Source organism: Gopherus flavomarginatus, chromosome 11 (genome assembly GCF_025201925.1).
Source record: "Gopherus flavomarginatus isolate rGopFla2 chromosome 11, rGopFla2.mat.asm, whole genome shotgun sequence".
Lineage (NCBI taxonomy): Eukaryota > Metazoa > Chordata > Testudines > Testudinidae > Gopherus > Gopherus flavomarginatus.
The window spans coordinates 31,671,347-31,697,892 of NC_066627.1; the positions used below are offsets into that span (position 1 = coordinate 31,671,347).

Below are 26,546 nucleotides of genomic sequence, written 5' to 3' on the forward strand. Positions count from 1 at the left end.
TTGCTTTTGGGAGACTACATTAGCTGAACTGGTTCTTGTAAAATGATTTCTTGCTCTTGAGGAATCTGTCTTAGTTTATCTTGAACACAGTTGGACAAAACGATTGCATTCTTTTCTAAATTCAAGGCCAGCTTTTTAAAAACGTGTTTTCCCTTTCTAAATACAGAGTTTTCTTCATCTTGTTACTTTTCTCTTTATACTGGATTCTAAAAAGTTAGAGGTATTCCAGTGCCCAGGAGTCCATTGCTTTAGCTGTAACCAAAGGCAGCAAGCCCCAAGTCAAGCCATCCATATCCAATCCCAGGATTCCTTTGTGAGCTGTCTTAGTTAGTGTTAACATTTGGTAGGATAGGGGGGAAACTTTTTTTGGATCTGACTTTTAATGATCATTGTAAAGCTTGCGGTAATAAGTGTGGGAAGACGTCTCTATCAGTCTGCACTTGGCAATGGGAGCTGTGGAGCCTAGTGCTCGGGGAAGGGCAGCGCCAAGGAGCAGCCAGGATAGGTCACTGCTTGCGAGGAGACGCCCAAGGTGAGCATGAAAAACCTTTTTTTGTTAGTCTCCACTTCGAATCAGATTAAAAATTCAGACCAGCTCACCTAAGGATATCTGTGCAGTACTTGGAGATATAAAAATGGATCAATACTTCTGTGTGATTTTTACTTTTCTCATGATTTTCTTCTTCTTCTGTGTTCCCATGTCAAATTACAGCTCAGGAGTTGGTTCTAAAGACTGAGTAGTTTAAAACTTTTTTTTTTGGTAGGGGGATTTGAAAAATCAAAATATTACTTTGAACAGTACTGTTGCTATTAGAATTAGTGCTATGTAATCTCCTAAATCCTGTGGTCGGAATCTCAACTTGCAATGATGCTCTATCTGTGATTAATTGGAAGGAAAAAAATGCTGAAAGCGGGTTGATGTTTCTGAAGGGCATCAACCTGGAAATTGATTGTCAGACATCTCCTTGTTTGTTAACTGTGAGTCAGATGATAAGGTGGAAGGGGATGTCGGGAAACGCAATAGTCTACTGACATTTCTGGACAATTTCTGATTTCAAAATTAATTTTGTATGACAGGACTGATTTTGAGCTGTATATAGCTCATTGAGAGAGCTACCTTTAGGGAACTTCTGGCTGTTATAAATACACTTTCTTCTTTTTGTTTTTAATCTTGGTGCATTATTCTTTTTTCTTAGGAAACTGGGGATTTAATATTGTTTAGCTTTAGAAAACTGTCATCTTTGGCTATGTTTTCATTGCAAGAACATGCATTTTCATATCAAGACAGCTATCTTGAGTTTAAAAAACACCATTTTCATCAGTAAAGAAAAAGTCTGCATCTCACCCTTAACTTGCTACTCCAATCATTAATATTTCTCTTGAGCAGAGAGTAGGAGTTTAGATGCTGCAGAGTCAGGCACTGAGATACTTCGGTGATGAGCACGTTATAAAAAATATATAGAATAGACATCCAAATTATGTGATGTAGACAAATGTCCTTTAGAAACTAGATTTAGCTCATTTATAACAAAAAGGAGATGAAACCAAATCTCCAGAAGTGAAAGTTAGTGTTATGACCTATTCTGTCATCCAGCCTCCCACTTTGTCTCTTATTTGGGAAGAACTTTATTTATCCATCCTGCCAGGCAGATTTTGGGATGGCATGTTAAGATAACAATCTTAAAAGTGCATCACAAAAATAATTTTTCACTTATTGATATTCTAAGAATATATAAAAATTCCTTTTTATTGTACCAGTACCACACCTCACAATCTGCTCCTTTCTGGACCCTTAATACTCGGTGTTTGTTCCAAAACAGCAATCTGAAGTTAAGAAGTAAAACTGACTCAAGGCAGCGCTTCTTATCTCCCAAAGGAAGTGTATAGCTTTAAACAAAAATAGGCACACTTCTTTAAAACTTTCGAATGGTATAACAGAAATACATCTACACTCTGTTGGCATATTAAGAGTATCTGGCTTCTGGAGTTTCAGAAGTCACTGAGGCTGTTTTCAGAGACTTTTCCTCTGATGCTGTTGAATAAACAGCAGTCTGCTACTCTGAATGGTTGTGAGCTATGACTTCGTGCCTTCAGGAGACAACACAGAAGGTATGCTCTCAGTCCTAGAAGCGATCCCATCCAGTCCGGTCTGAAACACATTGACAGGGTAATATAGGAGTGGTTTGTGCTGCCACTTCCTCTGATGTATGGCTAGGTACAAAACAAGTAAAATGACTTCAGTGTCTAGAGCTTTCAAACTGTCATCTTTCCTGAGCATTCAGTGGATGTGAAAACATTAAAATACACATGCACTTAATTTTGATTTTTATATAAAGATCATCACAAGGCAGCCACTTAAAGCTCGGAGTGTCCTAACACTTAAAGTTCATAACCAAATTGTTTAAAAACGGACTGCTTATATGAACTGCTCACTGCATGATTTGACTGTAAGGACAAAGACATAGCCACCATAATTGTTAAATGACCCCCTATAACCCTTTTCCATCTCTGTCTCCGAATACACATGTGGAAAGAGCTGTTCTTTCTCCCCCCGTCTCTCAAATATTTATGTGCAAACAAGCTATTTCAGTTGATTGCTTTTCTCTTCAGATTCCTCCGGAAGAGAATAACAAAGGGCTGTTATTGCTAGGGCTTACTTCAGTAGTTTGCTTCTGTGACAATTCTGCGCCACTGTGCAATGCAGAAATTTGCAGAAATTAATGGTTTTAGCACATAATTTCCTTTCCCCCATAGAAATGGGCTGCTGGCCACCACTAGGGTCCACTGGACCCGGCAGAGCCCAGCTCACACAGAGAAGACACTGCAGGCGGGGGGAAGGGGAGAGAGTAGAGAGTTCCTTGCAGCTCCCTGTGTGCCTTGAGGGAAGGAGATGATGGTGCAGGAAACTCCACACAAGCCTGCGACCCAGCAACAGGCTGTGTCCTTCTGGATCCCTGGGTGATAGGGGGATGGGTGTCGGGGCTGAGGGTTAGGGGGGAAATGGCTGGGCTCTGGAGGGAATTCAGGTGTATTGGCTGGGGGGACCCTGCAGCTAGGCTCTAGGGGGGAGAGAAGGGGCAGAGAAACAGGAACTGGGTTGTCATAGGGGTTTCTTTAACTCTGTACATCTGGGGGAATTTTTGTGTGTGTCTGTATTGTTACAGACGTACTTGCTGGCAGTTATTTTGAAATAAATTACCAAAATAATTGAAAGTGGCATAATTATGTGGTGGTGTTTTGACAAATAAAAATTGCAGAATTTTAAATTACTGTGTGCAGACTTTTTTTGGTGCAGAATTCCCCCAGGAGAAGTAATTCCTGAGATCTAGGAGCCGTGCTTGTTGTTGCTTAATGATTTAACACCTACAGTAATAGCACAGAACTCCAAAGCTAAGGTTGTCTGAATACTACTACTCCCTACATCCTCGTGCCCCCGCCCCCTGAAATTATAGCTGTTTCAGAAAGTGGCGTACCCTCTTCTCAGCCAGCATTGAACCGCTACTCCATCTTACTGTTTAGTGCACTTTGCTTGGAGATGGTCTGTAGTGGCTGAGATATAAAACAGGAACACAGTTTTCCAATGCCCAATAGTGGAGAAAATAGTGGACTGCATTTCTTTCCCTTGGGAAGGGTACCTCTTCCTTGCAAAGTTGATTTAGATGCCTGACACTCAGTTGGCATAGCTGGAATGAGAGCAGTCACACTGCATAGTTGTGAGGTTAGCAGCTTAAGTGTTGAATACCCCCTGATGGGACCACTAGTTCAGGTATAAAGCACCACCACATAAGTGAAAGAGGCTTTAATGTGTGGTGATGAGACTCTGGTTAGGGGCAGTAAGAACATAAGAAGTACTCCAGTAAACACCTGAGTTAACTCCTGTAGTGAAGACAAGCGCTGAGTGAGATAACTGAATAGGGCTGTCTAACTTTTCTGGAACAAATTTAGACAAACTTTGGCCCCAATCCTCCAATCAGATCAGCAAGTGTGGATGGCTCCTCTTGTGTGGAGGGAGTCCCACTGATGTCAGTAGGCTTCTGCATGGATGTAGGGGTCTGCGCTAGTAGATTCAGTTGTAGGCTAAGAGTATAAGCTTATATTTCTGGTAGAGAGCAGGATTGACCTTAAAAAATTAAAAACAAAAACAAAACTTGAATTTCTACTAAGCTCATCCTGATCTTTTAGCCACAATTCATACTCTGATAATGCTCAACAATGAAGCTATAAACCATATCCAATAGTGCATCTCCTTGAACCTCTTGAGGAAAGCATGTAGGAGACCAGTAAAGCCTGAGGCCGAGTCATGCCTACTACAACTCCTCTGTAGAGAGCGATTAAAAATAATCGCACACCACTGTAACCTCTTCACTGGGAATGCTGCATATGTTTGTCTAGAGGCTCCCTTGTATACATATGGGTGAAATCCTGACCCTGATGAAGTTAGTTTTGTCACTGACTTCACTGTATTCTGGATTTCACCCTGTATTTTCTTGTTCCTCAGTGAAGTTCTTACTCGGAGCAGACCCTGTTCTGGATCAAGCCCAAGCTATCCAGAGGTATCTGGCATGTCCTTGCATTGCACTGGTATGAATATGAGCACTATTCAAAGCGCTGTTGAGACACAAGCGTGGTCCTGCTGCTGACGTAGGCCTTAATAAAAGCTTTACAAACATCTTTTTAGTGTATCCAAAAGTGTTAGCGATTTAAGGTATTTGTTCTGTACACCAGCAAGTGAAAATATTTTTCTAGTTTTAATACAAACACCGATACAGTGTAATTATTTTTGACAATACAGAAGTTTTCATCTTGGCAGAAGTACCATTAAAACCAAAACTTTCTTCAGGTTCTTAATCTGTTTTGGAAATTTGACTGTATGCTAGGAACTGTGCTGTTTCACACCTTTCTAATAATGCGGTATGCAGTCACATTATAGTGGATAAAGACAGAAAACTCCTGTTAGGTTAAGTCTATGCCTCTGTGAGAATAGGACACAGTCTATAAAGTTCTGACTTCCTCTCAATACGTTTGTGCAGTGCAAAATACTCAGTTGTCAATAAATAGTAATAGTCCCTGATATAGGTTGTGCCAGTTGATACTACGCTTTATCTTAAGCCTGTGGCCAAGAAGCAATCCTTTTTGTCTATTGACAGTTTAGCCAAAAGTTTTGGGCAAGAGTTCTTTATTTTTTAAATCAGGACTTTACACAGTCATCCAGGAGCTGAAGGGTTAACTGGGCCATTTTGCTTTTGATTACGATGAAGTAAGGGACACATTGTCTCCTGCAGTTGGCTGATTGCTCTGAAGTCTAAACATGCTTGTGATGTTGCAATAGCTTCTGCATGGGGAACACTTCTGGAAAACTGAAGAGCAGAATTTACGTAGATGAGGAACTGCTTGTAATTATTGCATGTGATTCTTGCTGTGAGCGTGACTCCAAAGGACTCCTGGCAATTCCTTTGTAGTCCTATTTGCATGTGTGTCTTTCTCCCCTTTTCTCTGTATGGAGAAGAATGTCACCAGCATGTACTGGGATATGTCGTCAATGTACAACGAAATAAAGGTTCTTTGCTAAAACTTTGGCTTTGTATTAAGGGGTCATTGCAAAGTCTGACTGGCCGGATATTGTACTAACTCAGAATAGGATAAGTGTCTTTCACACTGTCCCACTAATCCCCTAAATTCTATTTTTCTTCAACATTTAAACTAAAATTCCACTCGTATGTGACCCTGCACATAAACCACTGCCTGGCCCTTGGTTTCTCAGTAGGTATGATTGTTCTTGCTGTATTTAGCACAGCTGTGAGGAATATAACTTCAGGAGTGAGGGGAGGAACTAAATATTCTGGTAAAGATTTGACACTTTCTGGATTTTTAAAAAATGCCCCCAGTGAACCTCCTTTTAATTTTTTTTTTTTTTTTTTTTTTTTTTGGCTAGTATTTGTGCAACAGGGATTTTCCCAAATCTTCCTCTCACTCAGTATATGCATCATTGGAGGACTTTGTGCAACCTTCTAATTAACCCTGTATACACATATTAGCCATATGAAATACAACTTGTCTGGTTTTTGTGGCTGGGAATAAAGCTTTTAAAACCAGAGGGTTAACTGTAAAAAACAAGGTTGAAATATATGGCTGCCTATTTCTGTTGTGTACTGGATTCTGACAGGGCCAGGATATTCAAGTAGACCCAGGGCTAATTTTAAAATGGGTTATAGGTTGCTATACTGGGCCAGGGCTGATGCTAATTTTCCACTTTTCTATCCTATTTAGCATTTTTTGTTTTTACTGGCCCTGAAAAATAATTGGTTGGGAAAGATGGGGATTCAGCGCTTGTGAAAGAGAGAGTATATCTGGGTGTGTTGCAGGTGTGTGCTCTGCAAGCTTCCACACTCAGTTCTGTCAATATGCCCCCATTTCTGACTTACACGCTCTGGTATATTCTAGTTGACGGCTCCCACTGTGGCTTTATTTTTTATTTTTTTTTAACACCTTATTCCTGAAGTAACATTACTGTTCTAGGCCTTGGTTTCTATTGAGCAGAGAGGACTGTGGTTGCTCATCCTGCATAAGTAAATTCCATAAACTTCCCTGCTTTTGCAACTAAAGGCAAAAGCATGTCTTCAGTTTAGATTTCTCTTTCATGATCTACACACAGTACATAAATTCTTTCTCATATACGGATACACAGCATGGTCACGTAGACACAAATGCGCGCCAGCTGGGGAAAAAACCTAATCAAGCTATTTCTCCTACAGGCTGGAAAAGAAGGGAAAGAGAGCTCTTAAAATGAGTGCTGGTGTGCATGATGGTGGGAAGTGTGTATAAGTACTTAAACGTTCATTCATACCATGTTGTGGTGTTGTCTTATCATATGGACAAATAGTCCTAGAGTGAGATGCTTCCCTAAAAAATAAAGTCTTAATTGTTTTTTGCAATTTATGCCATTTTATTCAGCTTGGACAATGAAAATAAGCTGATTAGTTTCATCCTCTGGCTCTCATTTACACAACTGCAGAGAAATGTTTTACATTCTCAATCTGTGAAAACATTTTTATTCATATTGGATTTTATAAAATCTCTTGGGTCTTTAAATATAAACGTTGTGTGGAAAGCTAGTTGGTACCTCTCAGTTGTGACCCAATTGGCATGTGAAAGAAGTGTTTTAATTCTGAAATGGTTAGTGTAATAACCTCTTCCCAGCTGTAAAGTAATCAGAAACATTCCTATTTTCATACTGAAAGGTTTCTTTTCCTTTCTGTTCTCCATAATATTTTCTAGTGAAATAGAATTATTTTCAATTTTATGAATTAGCAACTGAATAGCTTAGATGCAGCATAGAATAAGTACATACAAATAAGCCCCATATTTCAGAAATATAAATGTAAAAATGATTGCACATATCTTTCACGTATTATAACTGTGTTTACTCTCAACAATTATTCACTTGCCTCACTGTACATCTTGTTCAAATATTTCTAGAGCTGTCAAGCGATTTTTAAAAAGTGAATCACAACTAATCGCACGATTTAAAAAATTGCAATTAATTGCACAAACAAGAATAGAATACATTTGTTTCAATATTTTTCGATGTTTTCTACATTTTCAAATATATTGGTTTCAATTGCAACACAGAATACAAAGTGTACAGTGCTGACTTTAAATTTTTGATTACAAGTATTTGCACTGTAAAAAAACAAAAGAAATAGTATTTTTCAGTTCCCCTAATACAAGTACTATAGTGCAATCTCTTTATCATGAAAGTTGAACTTACAAATGTAGAATTATATACCAAAAAAACTATGTTCAAAAATAAAACGATCTAAAATTTTAGAACCTGCAAGTCCACTCAGACCTACTTCAGCCAATCGCTTATAGAAACAAGTATGGTTACAATTTGCAGGAGATAATGCTGCCCATGTCTTATTTACAATGTCACCTGAAAGTGAGAACACTAAAAGTGGTACTGTTGTAGCCGGTGCTGCAAGATATTTACGTGCCGGGAGAGCTAAAGATTCATATGTCCCTTCATGGTTCAACCACCATTCCAGAGGACATGCGTCCATGCTGATGACGGGTTCTGCTTAATAACGATCCAAAGCAGAGTAGACCGATTCATATTCGTTTTCGTCATCTGTGTCAGTCGCCACAAGCAAAAGGTGGATTTTCTTTTTTGTGGTTTGGGTTCTGTAGTTTCTGTATCTGAGTGTTGCTCTTTTAAGTCTTCTGAAAGCATGCTCCACACCTTGTCCCTGTCAGATTTTGGACGGCACTTCAGATTCTTAAACCTTGGGTCTAGTGCTATAGCTATGTTTGGAAATCTCACATTGGTACCTTCTTTGCATTTTGTCAAATCTGCTGTGAAAGTGTTCTTAAAACAAACGTGCTGGGTCATCATCAGCAACTGCTATGACATGAAATATATGGCAGAATGCAGGTAAAACAGAACAACGAGCATCATCCGCATAGAAGCATGTCCTCTGGAACGGTGGCTGAAGAATAAAGGGGCATACAAATGTTTAGTATATCTGACACGTAAATACCTTGCAGCGCTGGCTACAAAAGTGCTATGTGAACGCCTGTTCTCCCTGCAAATTTTAACCAGGCTTGTTTCTCTGAGCGATTGGTTGAAGTAGGCTTGAGTGGACTTGTAGACTCTAAAGTTTTACATTGTTTTATTTTTGAGTGCAGTTATTTTTTGTACATAATTCTACATTTGTAAGTTCAGCTTCATGATAGAGATTGCACTACAGTACGTGTATTAGGTGAATTGAAAAATACAATTTCTTGTTTTTACAGTGCAAATATTTGTAATAAAAAAACTATAAAGTGAGCACTGTACACTTTGTATTCTGTGTTTTAATTGAAATCAGTATATCTGAAAATGTAGAGACCATCTAAAAATATTTCATGTCAATTGGTATTCTATTGTTTAACAGTGCTATTAATTGCAATTAATTTTTTTTAGTTAATTGCATGAGTTAACTACGATTAATTGACAGCCCTAAATGTTTCCTAATGTAAAATTCTGAGGCTCCTTGAGGGAATCCAAACCTTATAGGGATTCATTCCTGTAGTATTTGAATACCTCACAATCTTCAGTGCATCTCTCTTCACAATACCCCTGTACAGTAGAGAGGCATTTTTAATATAATTTTACCAGTGGAGAACTGAAGCACAGAGAGACTAAGTAATTTACCCAAGGTCATACAGGAAGTCTGTGGCAGAGCAGGAACTTGAATCCAGTTCTCCTGAATCTTGGGCTGGTGACCTAACCACTAAGCCATCCTTTCTCTCTGTGAACTGTCTGCTTTTCAACTGCCTCTTGTTGAAATACCTACCTGCTACAGGATTGTTCAGGTTATTAAAATGCCAACAATAATATAATCTGAGTTCAGGCTGACTTCAGCCTTTGGCGTCCTGGAGACTTCAGTCACAAAAAGGGTGAATGTTAGTGATCACTGCTGTTTCTTTATTTCTGGCCCATTAAGCCAGTCTGTATTAAATTGTAGAACATGACTTGTATACCAGATATGAATAAATTTTTAGGTAACCAGACTTTGTTTGCAGACTGAATTGAATGTACAGAATAACTTTGCTTTAACAGTTCTGTTGAAAACTTATCAAACGCTTCAATTCTCCTCTTATGGCCACGCTACTGATGAATAGCTACCCTCAGATAAGAGTTTCTATAGAATGCAAGGGATGTTAATACTGCTTGGTAAATTCTCCTTCACACTTTAAGGTGTTTGTATAAACAAGACCCTTCCTTTTTTGTGTTCATGTTGTTTACAATTTCCTGCCAATATATTGGTGATTATTACAAAAATTAAAAAATGGGTGAAAATTGGTGGAAAAAAATTGACTTCATAGTTTTCTGTTTATATTGGGAGGTCAGAGGACAGACAAAAAAGCAACAAATAGAAAAAAGTAAGAGTACTTTTGACCCTGCTTCCCTCTGTGGAAGGAAAGATAGTGGCTTGGTAACCTGGGCATCACAGATTACTGAGGCGCCTTCTCTCCTTTTGGAGTAGGCCGGGAGGGGGCCAGGGCACTATCTCCTCACGCTGCCTCTTCCACTTCTGGGCCTGGTCCAGAAGGAGAGATGGCTACTTGGTTACTTATGCTGTCCAGGTTACTGAGCTGCCATCTTCTGGAGCAGACAGCCAGGTCTTAGAAGTTCCAGCTTCTTTTTTAGGCTCCATCAGTGACACATACGTTTGTGTGTGTTTTTATCATCTACTACATTGCCTTACTTTAACAGACAGTGTTGGCTTTGCACTTAGTATATTGGATTTTCGTAAGATAATCGGCATTTTCATGTACTGGCATGATCTAAAATTTCGGTGAAAATTGGTAAAATCCAAATTAGCTTTTATAAAACTGGGAATTATTTTGGTAGAAATCAGTAAAAACTGAAAATGAAGGGCTTTGTGTATAAATTAAATAAAATAACACATCTCATCTCTTTCTTTATAACATACTACTTAGGCTGTCACTGTGCTGCTCCATAGTACAGGCTGGGAGTATGAATTGTAGGGCTCTCCCGAGAGTTGCACTGTACCTGACCTGTGTGGCTGCTGCTGGCACAAACTAAGTTACCTAGTTCACATTAAAGTAGTTCTGTTTGAAAGAGGACTATGTTAATGCGAACTAGGTAACTTTTTAGTTCGCATCAGCAGCATTCACACAGGGCAGTTAGAGCACAACTCTTTGGTAAAACTCTACAATTCATACCCTCATAGTCTTCACTGGGGTGTAGTGTAAGCAAGACCTTAGAGTGTCTGGTTTTAGTTCCTCAGGGTATGGCTACACTTGCACTTGCACTTTGAAGTTTCGAGTGTGGTTGCAGCGCCAGTGCTGGGAGAGAGCTCTCCCAGCACTGCACGTACTCCACTTCCTCTATGGGTGTAGCTTGCAGCGCTGGGAGCCGTGCTCCCAGCACTGCGGCACTGTTTGCACTGAGGCTTTACAGCGCTGTATCTTGCAGCGCTCAGGGGTGTGTTTTTTTCACACCGCTGAGCGTGAAAGTTGCAGCGCTGTAAAGTGCCAGTGTAGCCATGGCCTCAGAGTCTGTGTGGCCCATCTCAGGGGGACGGGGAGGGGGAGGAGACGGGACAACTGGTAAAGCACAGCAATGGGAAATATAGGGGGTTTAAAATCTAGGAATAACAGAGTGCAGCTCCTATGGATTCTTTCCCTTATTGAAAAGACAGTGTCGTATTAAAATCCTGTGCCACAAAAGTACCTGGTATCTTCCTTTTGTCTCATTGTACCTGACCAGGATAGAATCTTGGGGATGCTGGAACTCTAACTACAGGGCCATGTTAGACTTTTACCTGTTACGAGGATACAAGACCATAGGTCTCATCCGGCTCCCATTACATTCACTGATAAAATCTACCTTCAAGGAAGAGCAAGACTTGGCTCCATGTCTTGTAGCCAATATATCCCACCGTTTATGACCATCTTTCCTACATGTCATTACTGTCTGTCACCTGCTGGGTCTACCTAATGAACAGGAAATCTAGAGGCAGAGGTTTCTTGGAGTCTGTGTGTCTTCAGCCTGGAGGATAGTTGGGGGATTTAGACTGGAGATGCTAGATTTCCTTGTCTTCTCCACTTAAGAAAAATAAAAACACTTCAGGAGCACTGTCATGCTGCTCATTAGTTTAGGAAGTTCCAATTTTGATTGGCAGGATAATCTATCTTGTTTGTCCTGAAATTCTTATCACTGGTTTCTTCTTGTACTCTTTCTGTGCTAGTGGATCTAGAAAATGGATGATTTGAGTTTCAAAAGAAACATCAGTCATTAGTATTCTGATTCTGAGGCTTGTTAGCTCCTGTGTGGGGGTTTTGGTGTTCTCCTTAGAGTTAATTCCAGCATTTATTTTGACTTTTAATTATTGCACAGTGAAGTGGAAATCTTCCGTCCTCTGATCCAGTTTAAGGAAGGGTGGACTGAGGTGTCTACCTCAACCATCACTTGGAATATAACAGACCCCCTTAAACTATCCAGTCTGAACTGGAGATGACCAAAAATAAAATGGGTCTGAATAGATCCGTGTTATATTACTATTATTTTAATAGACCGCAAAAGAGTCTAATAGGCTTTAAAAATAGTGAACGTCTGCCCATTTCATTGAGGCCAGCCAGTTCCTCCCTGATCCCTGTTTATGGATGTGATTTTTTTTTTTTTTTTTTTTTTAATAAACTGTGGGCTAGTGGTAATCTGAAGTAGTGTTCATTGTAGGGATACTTTCGAACTCAATTGGTTAAGGGTCACACTTCAGGCTGCTCTTGAAAGAAAGAGCCTTTGAAGTATGTTGCTTCTAACTGAGCAAGTAGAAGCCTAGAAAATTTGCTTCAACAGCTCTAAAACTCTTTTCTTCCTTGGGATGTAGTAGTGCTGGAAAATAAAAATCCACTTTCTTCTTCAATCTAGTTTCTTCTTATTGAGCAAACATTGTTTCCATCTTCCCCAGTGTTTCTAATGGAGCAAAAATTGGCATTGTTCCCCACTTGCTATCCAGTCCCTGATAATTTAAAGTGAATCAGAATCTGTCTTAAAATGGGCATATAGTGGCTGTTTCATGAATTATAATTTTTAAGTACTTCTTGGTATCTTTCATCTGGAGATCGCAAATATTTTACAAACATTTAATGAGCTACGCCTTACGGCAGCACCTCTCTGAAGTAGGAATTGTTATGCCTATTCCACAGTTGGGGAAATTGAGGCACTGGGACACTAAGGCCTGGTCTACACTGGGGGAGAGGGAGGGGGGGGGAGATCAATCTAAGTTACACAACTTCAGCTATGTGAATAATGTAGCTGACATTGATGTACTTAGATCTACTTTCTGCAGTGTCTTCACTATGGTAAGTCAACGGCTGGCGCCTCTACCCCCCCGCATCAACTCCACTTGCACCTCTCGCTCCGGTGGAGTTGATGGGAAAGTGCTCAGCGGTCGATTTATTGCGTGTAGACTAGGATAAATCGACCCCCACTGGTTCAATCGCTGCCCATCGATCTCACGCGTAATGTAAACGAGCCCAGAGCGACTTATCCACGGTCTCACAGGAGGCTCATTCCAGTCCAGTTTCTTTGCAAATCCATATTTCATCTTTAGAAGTGCCAGTTGGGTATATCAATTTCAGTTTTGCCTCCAATCACATGCAGAGATCTGAAAAACACCTGCATCTTCCACCTCCTTCTGGTGCTGCTGTTTTCTTCTGATTTACTCTGTTCTGCCCTTACTCCTGCCTCTCTTTCGGGCTGTATGGTCAGTGATACCTGGATGTGATTCTGTTGTCACTTTTGAAACCATCTCCTTTCCATCTAGAACAGCAACCACTCTCCTCACCAAGTGCATCTCTTCTCTTCATGCCAATCCCACATAATTGAAATCCAGAAACATGGTGCAGTCTCATAATTACTTTAACTTCATGTTCATACTTCGTGTTTCTATAGTATTTTTATCTGAAGAACTCGGTGTCTTGTAAATAACTAAAGTTCTCAAAATGCCTGCAAGTACAGAAGCATTATTGCCATTTTAAAGTTGGTTACACTGAAATATGTAAAGTTTAGGTGACTAGTTTGTTTGAGGTTGCAGAAAGATTCTAACAATTTGGAGTTCTTGATCCCCGTCCCCCTCCCTCTGCTGCCCATCTCACTTCCTCTTTATACATCTGGTCTTCACAGATGCTTGGGGGCCCTGCCACTGCCTTTCTGCTGCTCCTTGCTTTTGTACTTGTAGGAAGCTGTCTGAATCTCTTCTTCGTAACATCCACTTCCTAACATTTTAAAAAACAACCAGAACCTCCCCAGAGCAAAGTTTATAAATGGGATTACAGTTAGACTGGTAGATAATCTCCCTCCATAACCAAGTCACTTTGTTCACTTTAAAGATCTTGAATAACTGCTAAATGTTATGGTCTAGGTTTTCTTCCTAATGTAATCTGTGTGTGTCCAACTTTCTGCTACAGTAAACCCTCTTAATCTGATGCCTATTAAGGTAAAGTAGTTTGTCTTTTTTTTGCCAGCGATCCAATGACTGTTTCAAAGGGCTATGCTGCCACAATGACTTGAGCTATAACATGTATGTGGTGAAAGTTTTCAATCTAATCTCCAAGGGTCCTTTTAGCAATTGAACCAGAATCAACTTGCTTCAAGTCATTTTAGAATAATGCTGTATCATAGTGTGCCAGCCTTCTCTACCCCTCCCTGCCAGTGAATAAATGAGGGGAGAGGGGAAAAACCCCATCCCAAATACTATTGTGAATCAAGGAGAATGCTTTACTCTAAGGGTTCTGAAGGGAAGATGGATTTATCAAGACTGTCCATTTGGGCAGTTTTTATACAATATATATATTTTGGAAAATATCTTTTTCCTCTGCTGGTAGGTGCTAGAATTAAAGGGACTGGCGTCTAAAACCAGTCTGTCCACAGAAGAGGTGACAGCACATGCAGCAGTTGTATATACTTCCTTCAACTTTCCCCAATTAGGGTTGGTGGGAAATCACATCTAGGAACCGGTGGAATTCAGTTTCCATGTCCTCTCTGCCTACACTGGTTTCTGTGATATGGGTACCTGAACTGGAATGAGATGACTGGACTCATTTCAGGCAAGCCAACAAATAGCCATTAGTAATGACTCCTAGATGTGGGTGACCTGCAGCTGCATTGACTTTTATGACCTATAAACAAAAGGCTTCCTTATCCTGCTACTTCTGAGTAATCCAGTATCCCACTCTTTTTTTTTAACATGAGTGAATTTGAAAGACTTGGTTTTCTTTTGTCTTTTGATGGAATTCATACTTCAGTGAAATATTCTTTCTGAAGAAAGATTATTTTGGAGGGCAGTCTTCATCCTAATCTAATTGCTTGTATAGATCATTCATCATTGTATCGAGGCGCAGATACATCAATTCTGAAACTCAAGATAATATTCTCTAAGAGTCAAGGCTACTCTGTGTGCCCGTCCTCTTCATCCTGTACCTCTAATGTGAGTGTACTCCATCCTCGCCCTGCTCCACTTCTGTAGGAAGGTACCTCTCCATCTGTGGGTGAGTTTGCCTAAAGTTCTCTTGCCTCTTTTTTCCCTTCATCCCTACAAAACAGACAGCCGCCTGCTCAACACTCATTTCCATCTGCCAACTGGTCTCTGTCACATGGCAATATTCCAGACTTCCCATTAAAGCACCCTCCCCCAACCTCTTAGTATCAGGAAGTGGTGGGAGGGATGTGAGGATTCAGAGGCAGAATTAGTCCCACTGTCCAGAAACACCACTTTTGTTGTACCCCCTGCTGTTGTGCCTGAAAATCAGCCAGTCCTCACTTCACACCCATCTGCAAACTAGCTCTCTAAGAAAGAGCTTGGGAGCTAGGATTATAGCTACTTCTTTCTTTTTGAGGAGCATTTCTTTGATGATTTCCTGCCCATTGAGGTGGAAGAAGTGGATGGTGTTATCTTTTTTCAATAAAACTTTATAACAAAATCCCATCTTCTCCAGTACATGTGTTTTGTGGTGTTTTGCTTCCCATGATAGGTCACAGAGTTAATTCTAAATTACACAGAGAGAGTTCCTGTCTAAGCTTGACTCAGGTGTGTTTACTGGTTGTGGCCCTGCCAATAATTCCAGCAGGAGCGTGCCAATAGTAAATGTCAGTTTTAAATGGAAAGTAAATGCACTTGGTTGGAAGGGAGTCCTGGTGCGAAGATGGAGAACAGTTCCTTCCTCCCTACTCAAAAAAATAAATAATGCTGCTCTCTGGGCAAAAAGAGACTAATTTCAATAGCACAGCCACACACAAGTATTTTCCAACTTTGGAATTGAGGGAATTGGCAGCCAATTGATTGATACCACATCCATGTGCCCCTCTTTGAAAATCAAATGTAGTATAAAATAAGTGAGTTTACACAATTTTATGTGTAGCAATGTTGTGATTTTTCTAGCGATTTAGCCCATTTGTCAAATGTAAATGGGTGGTGGTTTACTTCTGTCATTGCTTTAAGAATCCCTGAGAGAGGTCCTGTGGAACAAACCCCCAGCAGTTTCCAAACTGGGCTTCCAGTTAGTGACTGAATTGAAAAATTACAAGATTGGCATGTACTGCCATGGAAATGTGTAGTGTGTTTTTTTTTTTTACAACAAGAAATCCCTGCTTGGCAGTTCCGAGACTGTAAATGTACCTGCCTAGAATTTACTGAAAGATTGCAGTAAGGCTTCAGCATACTGGGACTTCGGAATACTTTATTGCTTGTGTGGCTAAAAACTCCTACCCGGTTAAAGCTGCAGCACTAAAATCCAGAAACGTCCTGTCACTCTGTCACCCAGAATGTCATAGATTAGGTCATCCTTGCTTGAGCTGTAAGCTTGTTGTTAGTGCAGTTTTATGTATTCGATAAGACATTAGGTTGAGGAGTGTTAGGAAGGGACTTTGAATTAACAGAAGCAAGGAAAGAGGCAGAAGCCAAATGGGGAGATTGGAATGTTATACATTACTTTATGCCTCTTTATTACAGGGTCTCAGAAAAGTACTTTAAGGTACATGGAACCCTGGATTAAGTTGAACTGTTATTGGCGTATTATTTTGTTAGTATTTTTGTGCTAAAACTAAATGTTTTGAGGATCTTTGAGCCAATTTTGGACAAGAAAAAGAATGATTTTGTGTCTAAAGCACAAGACTAGGGGTATGTCTACACCAGAAACTTAACTTGACCTATATTTGGTTGATTTACAGCCACCACAGTAATTGCTGTGGTAGCTCATGTCCACACTACCCTCGTAGAGTCGGTAGTGCACGTCCTCAGCAGGAGCACTTCAACGAACCTAAGGGGCAGCTGGGGGGAGCCGAAAGCTTGGTGTCTCAGCTCCTGGCTGCCCCACAGGCTCCTTATGGGCTGGCCCCTCCCTCACCTACCCCTCCAGGATTGGGGGGGGGGAGGAAGAGGTGGAAGCTGCCTGGGGGTTCTCTGCCCCCCTTCACTCCACCAGCCAGGCAGCCTTTTCAATCTCAGGCTCCAGGAGCCCTGAAATTGACAAGACAGCCAGTGTTTCTAGCCAGGAGCAGGCTCCAGCCCCCAGCTCTCCATAGAAGCAGGTTGCAGCTGGACTGTAGCTGCCCTGCGTTCTTGTCAATTTCAGGCAGGAGCCCTGAAATTGACAAAACTGTCAACAGCCTGTATAAGTAAGGCAGTATCTACACAGACAGTGTCACCCTAACTACACTGACATAAGCCCTACTCCTCTCATGGAGATGGAATTATTATATTGGGGTAGTAGGGCACTTACGTTGCTGGGAGCAAGGCTGTAGAGTAGACACAGGAATAATTAGGGGGATAATTAGATTGCATAAGCTGCCTAACTGTGTAGCATAGACCAGGCCTAGATTCCATGCAACAGATTTTCTATCAGATTATGAAAAGTCACTAAATTGTTGTGCTTCGGTGTCCCCCATCTTTAAAGGGTATAATGGCTGCCTACAAGGTAGTTGTTAGGATTAATTCATTTTGTGAAGAGTTCTGAGATCCTGGGACACAAGGCGCTATGGAAATGGTGCTATCATCAGAAATCAAATGGAGTTGCTAAACATGTTGTTGTAAGTTTGGTATTTTGGCCTGGCTTATTCTGTCTATTCTGAATCAAAGTCAGCACAGCATTCTAGTTGATAAATAGATGTCCTGAAGAGAGTTACTTAACATGTTAGTGGCATTAAGAAGAGTGCACCTAGAATGAGGGGGAAGGAGGGATTTCTTGTGGATGCATTGCATGTGTTTTTACTATAAGCAGTATATAATGCAGTGCAACCTGTGAAGCAACCACTGAAGAAACCAACAAAAATTAGGTGGCTCTCCACTTCAAGTCAACAAAATTGTCCTTTAAACCTTAGCTACTTTTAAAATCTCCTCTTTGAGACAATGGGATCTCCTATTGGAGGTGAACTTGTGTGTAAAAAAACCAACAAAAACAAAAAACACCACCTGTTTTACTCCTATTTTTCCTGTGTTGGGCCATCTATTTGTTTTGGTATTTTTAAAAGACTTTGTTCTGATAGTAGTGTACAGTACCGCAAGCACTGGTGGGATTGGGAGACAGCACTTTTTTGAAAATAAAATTATTAAACCATTGTCTTTGTCTAAACTTCAGCCTCCTGTTGTTTGGACTAGCCCTGATCTACATAGCTGGGCTTCCACCTGGGATCTACATGCATATCATGAAGAGCCGTCAGAGGCATCTTACTTGCCTTATCTATTCTTGAAGGCAGTTGCATATTTTTGTGGTGTTTGGGCTCTAAAAGGAGAGCTGTTTTCTGCTGCAGAAGACTGAGAGAGAAGGTTCACAGCCTTCCACTGTGAGCTGCTTTTGCCTTGTTCTGTGCCAGTCAACCCACTCACCAGGTGGATAAGAGTAGTATACTGCAATTCCTTAAAGGCCGCTTCTCTAGTATTAAATACTGCTGGAGGCAGCGTGGCCTAACTGTTAGATCCAGGAGGTCAGACTTAATTGTGATTTAATGTTTGTAAAGCATTTCAAAATTGTTTGACCATAGGTTCTAATATACACCTCTACCCCAATATAACGCGGTCCTCAGGAGCCAAGCAATCTTACCGCATTATAGGTGAAACCGCGTTATATCGAACTTGCTTTGATCTGCCGGAGTGCGCAGCCCTCCTTCCCCCTCCCCCCCACCCCCCAAGCGCCGCTTTACCGTGTTATATCTGAATCTGTGTTATATTGGGTCACGTTATATAAGGGGAGAGGTGTATGTGCAACTGCTGCTATCTTGAGTTAATTTGTCCCAACACAATGATTTGTCAAATTGGTATAATAGGACCTTTCAGTGCTGAGATTCTGTTCCTATACTGTATTGTGAAGGATACTTTAAGAGCAAAATAAATACCAAGCTGCATGAGGGAGCTGATGATTTGACACACAGTCATACTCCCAATTGCATTTCTTAATTCCTTTCCTCTTCTGCTTACAGACTCTCACAAACACAAAGATAAACACAAAGATCGAGAACACCGGCACAAAGAGCACAAGAAAGACAAGGAAAAAGACCGGGAAAAGTCTAAGCACAGCAATAGGTGAGGAAAATCAATTGACAGGTCACTGTTGCCAAAACCTTTGTTCACCCACAGTGAAGGATTCATATGAAGAGTGAATGTGGTGATTGATGTGCACAGTATTGCTATTTTTAAGTGTTTTAAAAGAATGCTCACAGATAAGTGCCTGCGTTCTTACATGTACAGGTTAATTCACGTCATCTGAAAAATGAAGGTCTGTGTTTTAATATAGATTGGTGTAACTGAAAATCAGTTGAGGAAATGACTACTAACTGCCAAACTGTGCAAACTTTAGTTCAGTACTATTGGTACTTTTGGTTTTTTGTGGTACTGTTTATATTCGTTATCAGCAAAAACATTACGTTATGCATCTTAAGCTTTCAGAAATGGTCGGTATTTGTGCATTATGGCCAAGTCCATATTGCTAACTTACTACTTGATGTTCCTGTGATTCTTTTTATTATTAAGACGCACATCAGTGTTCTATAGTGTTGTTTGTTTACTTTTTTATTGTAAATATCTTACCGTTTCATGTTCTGCTTGTTGCTCACGTGTTGGCACTGCATCAGTCTGTAACTTCTCAACTTAAAACAATTTCTTTGTGTGCGTTCTTGGCTCTACATTTCCAAATGTTTTTCACCTAAACGTAAAACCATCTTTTTTGCAAATTTAACAAAGCACGTACCCTTCAAATACCTCCTAATGTGTTTTCCATTTCTGAAGTTTGAAAGCTCACTTTTATGTGTTGAGCTTCCTTCTCTTGGGGGGGGGGGAGTGGTAAAGATTTTTCTTTTAAGGTGGAAAAATCTTTCACCAATTCTAATTCTCAAACGGCTCATAACTATTTGTTTATATTTTTTTAGAAAATCACATTTGGGCAGCTTGAAGTTGAGGGAGTGGAATGGATAGGTTATAACGGAGATAGTGAAAATGATTACTAGTAGAGATTGCTTTTTGAAGGTTGGCTCTTTTGTGGGGTAGAAAAAAATTTAAGCTCACATTGGGTCAGATGGATAGCTTTACTTACACTATATAGTACCTTACTCCACACGTGCTTCCATTGAAGTCAGTGGGACTTCAATCAAAACGTGTCCAAAAAAAAAAAATCAGAGTTCTTTAACAGGTTCACATGCTGTACTTGCGGCCTGTGATTTTGAAAAGACCAGCATATCTGAGTGTGTACAACAAATTCTTGCTAGTTTTGGTGAATGGTTACTAATATTGTTGACCTGCCTCTCCTATGCACAAGTGGTCTGTGAGGCACCTAACTTTCCTTTTGCAGTTCACTTCTGCAGTTTGTGCACACAAGTTGCAGGTGCATGTGCTTATGTGCATTTTCAGCCCTTTCAAAATGTGTCCCTGAGGGTGAATATATTTGGCCTGTTGAATCAGTCAGTCGTGACTACAGGCTGATACTCGTGGGATAATAACGTTATACACACATTAAGAACACTTCAGGACTTTTTGTCGAGTAACAGTAAAAAAACACCACACTCTAACCCTGTTCACACTCAGTCATATGCAGCATAGCAGCTGCTTGCTCTATCAAATACAATTATTTTTAAAGCAGACATAACTGACTCGTGGAAACAACTGACTTTATTATGCAAACTTTTCTTTCCCAATTTTTTATTAGTTTTCACCAGTACAATTCCATAAATCTATACTGTGCCTATATAAAACCTGGATTAAATAACAATCCCTGCCCTATAAAGTGTGCTCAAAATATGGGGCAGCAATTTTAGAAGAAGGGGTACAGAGAGATCAGTGGTGAGGAAAACTATTGGGGGAAGATTCATGGAAATATTAGTGTGTTCTTAAAAAGAGATTTGAAAGAAGAGGGTGCATCCTGGATGAGAAGTGAGGAGACTTCCAATGGAGACATAACAGAAGACATGAATCTAACTGTGGGAGGAGGAGACACAGCAGAAAGGTCAGAGGGTTAGGGGAAGATTGAGTAGGGAAAAACCAGTGCGAAGATGTAGAGCTTCTTGGGTGAGGATGAGGAGTTTGAATCTGAAGGGATGAAAGTCAGCTAGGGAAGGGGATTCAAGGAAGATGACAGTAGGGTCAGAGCAGTGAGAGCAGAACATATAAAAACTCCTGAAGAAGTTGCAACTTCTGCCTGGAAACAAAAATTCGTTGGTATTGTTGTAATTTACCTCAAACTGTGGTTATTTAAACAATATTGATACTCGTGGTGATTTCTTTGTTTGATTTGGTGACTGGATGTGGACTGGCTGGCAGGGGCAGCTCCAGACACCAGCACAGCAAGCGCGTGCCTGGGGTGGCAAGCCATGGGGGGTGGCCTGCCGGTCGCTGTGAGGGTGGCAGTCAGGCAGCCTTTGGTGGCATGCCTGTGGGCGGTCTGCCGGTCCTGCGGCTTTGGCGGCAAATTGGTGGCGGGTACGCCGAAGACGCAGGACCGGCAGATCTCCCACAGAAACACCACCGAATCCGTGTGATCAAGCCTCCTGACTGCCGTGCCTGAGGTAGCAAAAAACATAGAACTGCCCCTGTTGGCTGGGACTCATTTTAAGTATCTTTCATTGTCCCTCTTATTACTATTTTGAATATATCTGGTGCAACAAGTAGGTTTTGAAAATATTATTTTTAGGATCAACAGTCTGTTCAGAGATTAAAAGTGGGGGGGACTTATTTCCAGAAACTCATGAAGAAATGCTGTCTTCCAAAATGGCCACCACTTCCCATTTTTCTACATTAGGGAAGATAACCCTTCTGTTATCAGGATGTGGAAAAGGGCAGGTGAATGAAACAGTGTCCATTTTGGCAAAGGGAAGCCCATGACTTCAGTCCTGTTGAGAACCGTGGGAGATAGAATTCCATAAAGAACTCTGAAGTAGTACATATTTGTCTGCTTGTGCTCAAGGGGAAACGTTACCTATGAAGAATAACTGCCAAAAAAAAAAAAAAAAAGCTATTAATACTTTTTAAAAAATAGATTTAGCTAATGCATGAGATTTCGGTGAGTTTTTAAGTATATGGGGAGTTTGAAGAGCGTGTTGCTCTATTATTAAGATCATTAGGGCTAAGAAAAGGTCTAACACCTGGTGCTAAAATTAAAAATGGGTCCTTTAAGAAATTTAACTCAGACTAACAGAATTGCTTACAAATTCTCAGAAAATCCATTCTGTACTCAGCGAAGTGCTGTAACTTGTGGAGGATGTATGTATTGTGGAGGATGTATGTATTATGTATCTTTTTCATACATAAGAAGTGGAATATTTTCTTTAAGTGCAGAAGTTAAGTCAGCCTTAACTATGGAGTTGCTTTTGGCACCTCCATAATGTGTCATGCATAACACATTAATATATATTCCTTTTTTGTAAGGGAGATGATGGGGGCAGAGAGGGGCTCAAACTAATCTCCTTAGTCCAAAGGGGAGAATTTTATAATTGAAGGTTGCAATTAGGAACAATTCCCTGTTGTAGAGGAAGCAGACCTGTACTCTCCATGTCTGTGTGTCTAATAATTTGACAGCTCTATCATCTCTCTTAAACACAGTTGTTTTATAAACTTCTGTTGAGGGCAAAAACATTCCCCTGCATAAAAATAATTTCTATGTCTTGTCTTTGTGTGAGGGGGAGGTCGGATCATGGTTCTGAGCTGCCAAGTGATAAGTGCTTTAAAAATACCTAAAATAGATAATCATGATCTCATGTGGTAGAAGAATGCTGGCCTCGTATGCAGAACTCTTTAATTTCACTTTCTGGTTTCATCCTCTCCCACTCACTGGATGACAGCTTTATATCCTAACCACTCAAGTACAGATGTAGTAAACTGGTGAAAAATAGCACTCTTGTACATTTCAGGTTTATTTTTTATTTATTTCTTCGCCCTGTTTAAAAATAAATAAATACAGTAAAGCCTACTTAAGCAAATACCATGTCAAAGAATAGATCTACATCAATGTATTGAGTAGTACTCAGAAGTCTTTTTGTAAATAAACACCAGATGAAGGAATAATGAACACATTAAATATAGGGTTCTTTGCCTGGAAAGGCAAAATGCAGTAAATTAATCTGTGATAAATGATCTCTGAAATACCTGGTTTCAATGCATCAAACAAAAAGACTTGGTAAAATAATGGACGTTTTTGAATCAGAGAGTTTAACAGAGATCGGTGGTGGTTGTTTTTAATCTTGAAATAACAAGAGATTCTTTCTTCCATGTGTCTTGGGTTTTTGTGCATGGAATGCAGGCTGTCAATAAATTGAAATCAGCGGAAAACTGGTACTGTGGTATATGGAGTGAAGAGACTCCCCACTCCCACATTGGCAGCACTGATCCATATTGTCAGCGTGACAAGTGTCTGAGCTTCAGAAAAATCCTCCTCCAGCTTGCTTGTTCATTCTGGTTACAAAATGTCTCTTGCTGTCTTCTGCTTTTGAACAAATGTTGAGGGTGTAGTAGGGCTTATAGACCCAATTCTCAATGGTGATTTCTTGATTTTTGTTTTGCAAAACAAGAATTGGGATGGGGAGAGGAGCTACTTGTCTCATACACAGGTAAATTCAGATCATGGAAAATTCTGGGTTTTCTCCCTTTTTCTTTACCATATTTCATGTGTTGTCCCCCAAACCATTTATCTAAATGGCAGAGGGAAGGAGAAGATGGAGGAAATCTGGTTGGTCATCTGTGCATGTAGAGAAAAGGGCCATTTGAAAATTTCCTTGTGCTTGCTGCGGGAGGGACCGAAAAGGGTTGGATCCCTCTCTATGTCCACAATCGACCTTGGGCTGCTATCTGGTGGGAAAGCTGTCTTCTAATAGTAAAATTATTGCTTTTCAGTAGTGCCTAGAATATATATGCTATGCCTGGTCCCAGTCCCAAAGAGCTTACACACACATGAGGTTTCATTTTCATCTGTTTCTAACTGATGATTACAGCTCTGGCCTTCTGTTTTATTCCCAAAATACTGTGTTCGCTAAGGACCTGATCCATTGTCTGTGGAAGTGGAAGTGGAAAAAAGACTCCCATTCAGTTCAGCAGGCATGGAATCGGTTTCTCATGAATTGGTAGCTCAGCTGTACAATTTGGGCCCACACAGGTTCACACCCAGTTCTGTTCTGTGGTGGTGCACCTCTAACAATGGGAATACAAAACTGCAGGCCAGCTGAAAACTTGGCCTTTACTAGTATTTATTGGTCTGACTGTAATCATAGCTTTCTAACAGCATTGCAGTAAGTCAGGCAGTATAACTTCTGTACTCTCCCCGTTGGTTTAAGATTTCTATAAATTAAGAGCTGCCTATTACTTAGGCTTCAGTTGGATTCTAACAGATATCGGTTGTCACACTGAAGTGCTGTTTGCAACTAGTTCTGATGCTTAATAGTAGAAAATACACAGCTATGGTACTACAAGCTAATTACAGCTGGGAAAATTAGAGGGGAAATAGAAATGCTTTAGATAAAACATCTTTCCCTGCTTGTGATCTGAAGCTGGGATAGAAAAAGCATTAGAAGGGGAGGAGGGGGATTGTTATTGTACATAAATGGCACCTGGAGAATGCTGTGTTAAAGTACTCAAAGCCGTCTGCCATCCTTTGGAAACACTTTCCACTTCTGGCTTTCCATCTGATCACAGTATAAGCAGCTGCTGCCAGATGCGCATTCTCTGCTCCCTTCCCTGATTTAAAAAAAAATGCTCTCCATCACATTTTCCTCTAGGCAGCTCATCGAGGGAATACTGCTAGAGTTTTCAAGGAGACAGATTTCTTTTGTTGCACTTGACATTTCCATCATTCTTCCCCTGTCTCCCCCAAACCCTCTGAGATATTGTGTTATACAAACCTTCTAAAAGGAGAGACAGGAAACAGAGTTGATGGTACGCTGTGGGGCACTGGCTGATGTGTGCCTATTATGAGGTGTTAAATTAATTCCTCTTATTTCCTCCAAGATATCTGACAGATTCCTGCTGCATTCCAAGTGTTGTTGCAGCAAGATACTATTGTGTTAACAGACCTATTCCTTAGATCAGATAAATGCTGGTTAAGCACAAATGTTGTACCGGTATAACTATGTCTGTTTAGGGAGGGCGACCTTTTGTACTGAAATAATTACACCCATACAACCTTGTAGTGTGGGTGCATATATGGGTATATAAATATGCTTAGGCTGTACAATGTATTCCTGAACAGGAAGGTGGGGGTTAGCGGTAGTCATATGAGGCCTTATACTTGTATTGATCCTCTTTAGTAGGTTTCTGACTTTTGGGTTTTAATCTGGCTAGCTGCAGGGAAGGAAGCAACTGAGGTAACAAAAGCAAGGGTACAGAGGAAGGACTATAGGATATATGTCGTCATCCTATGGCTGCATCACATCATGTCTTTCTCTAAAGAGGGAAACCAAGTAGTGTGTAAAGTCTGAAATGACCAGAAAAGGATTCTCTGATCTTCAAAATGTGACACATCTACCCTAATCATACCTTTAGGCATCCTTGTCCCTATGGAAGGGTGAGACCTGTTCTGAAGGTTAAGGACGGTGCCTTGGAAGAGATACCATGTTGCCCTCTTCTGTTATAGTTGCCAAACTGTGAAGTGTTTCCCCTGGAGGCTTCCCTAGATATCCTAGCCCAGGGGTTCTCAAATTTCATTGCACCGTGACCTCATTCTGACAACAAAATTACTATATGACCCTGGGTAGCGGGAGAGGGGCTGGAGCCTGAGCCCTGCCTCTCCAGGTTGGGATGGCGCTTCCACTTCAGCTTCAGCCCTGTGTCCCAGCAAGTTTCATGCTGGCCCTAGCAACCCCATTACAATGGGATCCCGACCCATAGTTGGGGAACTGCTGTCCTAGCCTGATTAAAAACACGTTGTGTTTGCTCGCTGAAATGGGTACATTTGGGAAAACTATGTGCCTCTTGTTACTGTTGCCAGGATTACTGGCTGAAGTCTGCAACCCCAGCGTGTTCCCAGACAACGCGCATCGCTCATTGGCACTGACGTAAATCAGGCTCTTCCAGGTAGGCAGGATGGCATGAGCCTGCTTTTGTTATTTAGTGTGTCAGATTTCAGACACACTTGTCTCTCTGTAAAATCAGAACTGTATTTTGGTGCCCAGAGAATGTGTAGGTGTGGCAAGCAATCTGTTTATGAATGGGAGAAAGAAAATACGTTTTCCTTCTTGCCTCAGAGCAAGTAGCAGATGGAATTTTGTTTTTTTTAGGGAAGCTCTGTTAGCCTTATAACGGGAGGAAAGATGGTGGTGGGAGAAATCTCAGAATTCACCACCTATATCACTGTTACTTAGAAATAGGCTTTGCAGGCTAACACCCAGGGCGCTTAGGATCTTTGAGCCTTCCCTCCCCATGCTGCTTCACATTCTGAAGAGCAATGAGAGGCGACTATTAAAGGTGTTGGAAGCAAGAAGTAAGTTGCCTTGCCAAAAAGCAAAGGGAGGAAGGGGGTAGTCTTATGGAAAAGACCCAGGCCTGAAGGTTAGAAGCTGAGAGACCTGTTTC

The 26,546-nt window shown here is 40.7% G+C and overlaps 1 protein-coding gene across 2 annotated transcripts in view; it reads left to right on the forward strand.

The window, feature by feature from the left end:
* TOP1 (DNA topoisomerase I) overlaps positions 1-26,546 on the forward strand; it is an 80,466-nt gene that overhangs the window by 15,173 nt on the left and 38,747 nt on the right. For both annotated transcript variants that reach the window (XM_050917307.1, XM_050917308.1), the window contains exon 3: positions 18,983-19,085. In XM_050917307.1, coding sequence (XP_050773264.1) covers positions 18,983-19,085 — 103 coding nt within the window. The remainder of the gene's footprint in view (positions 1-18,982; positions 19,086-26,546) is intronic.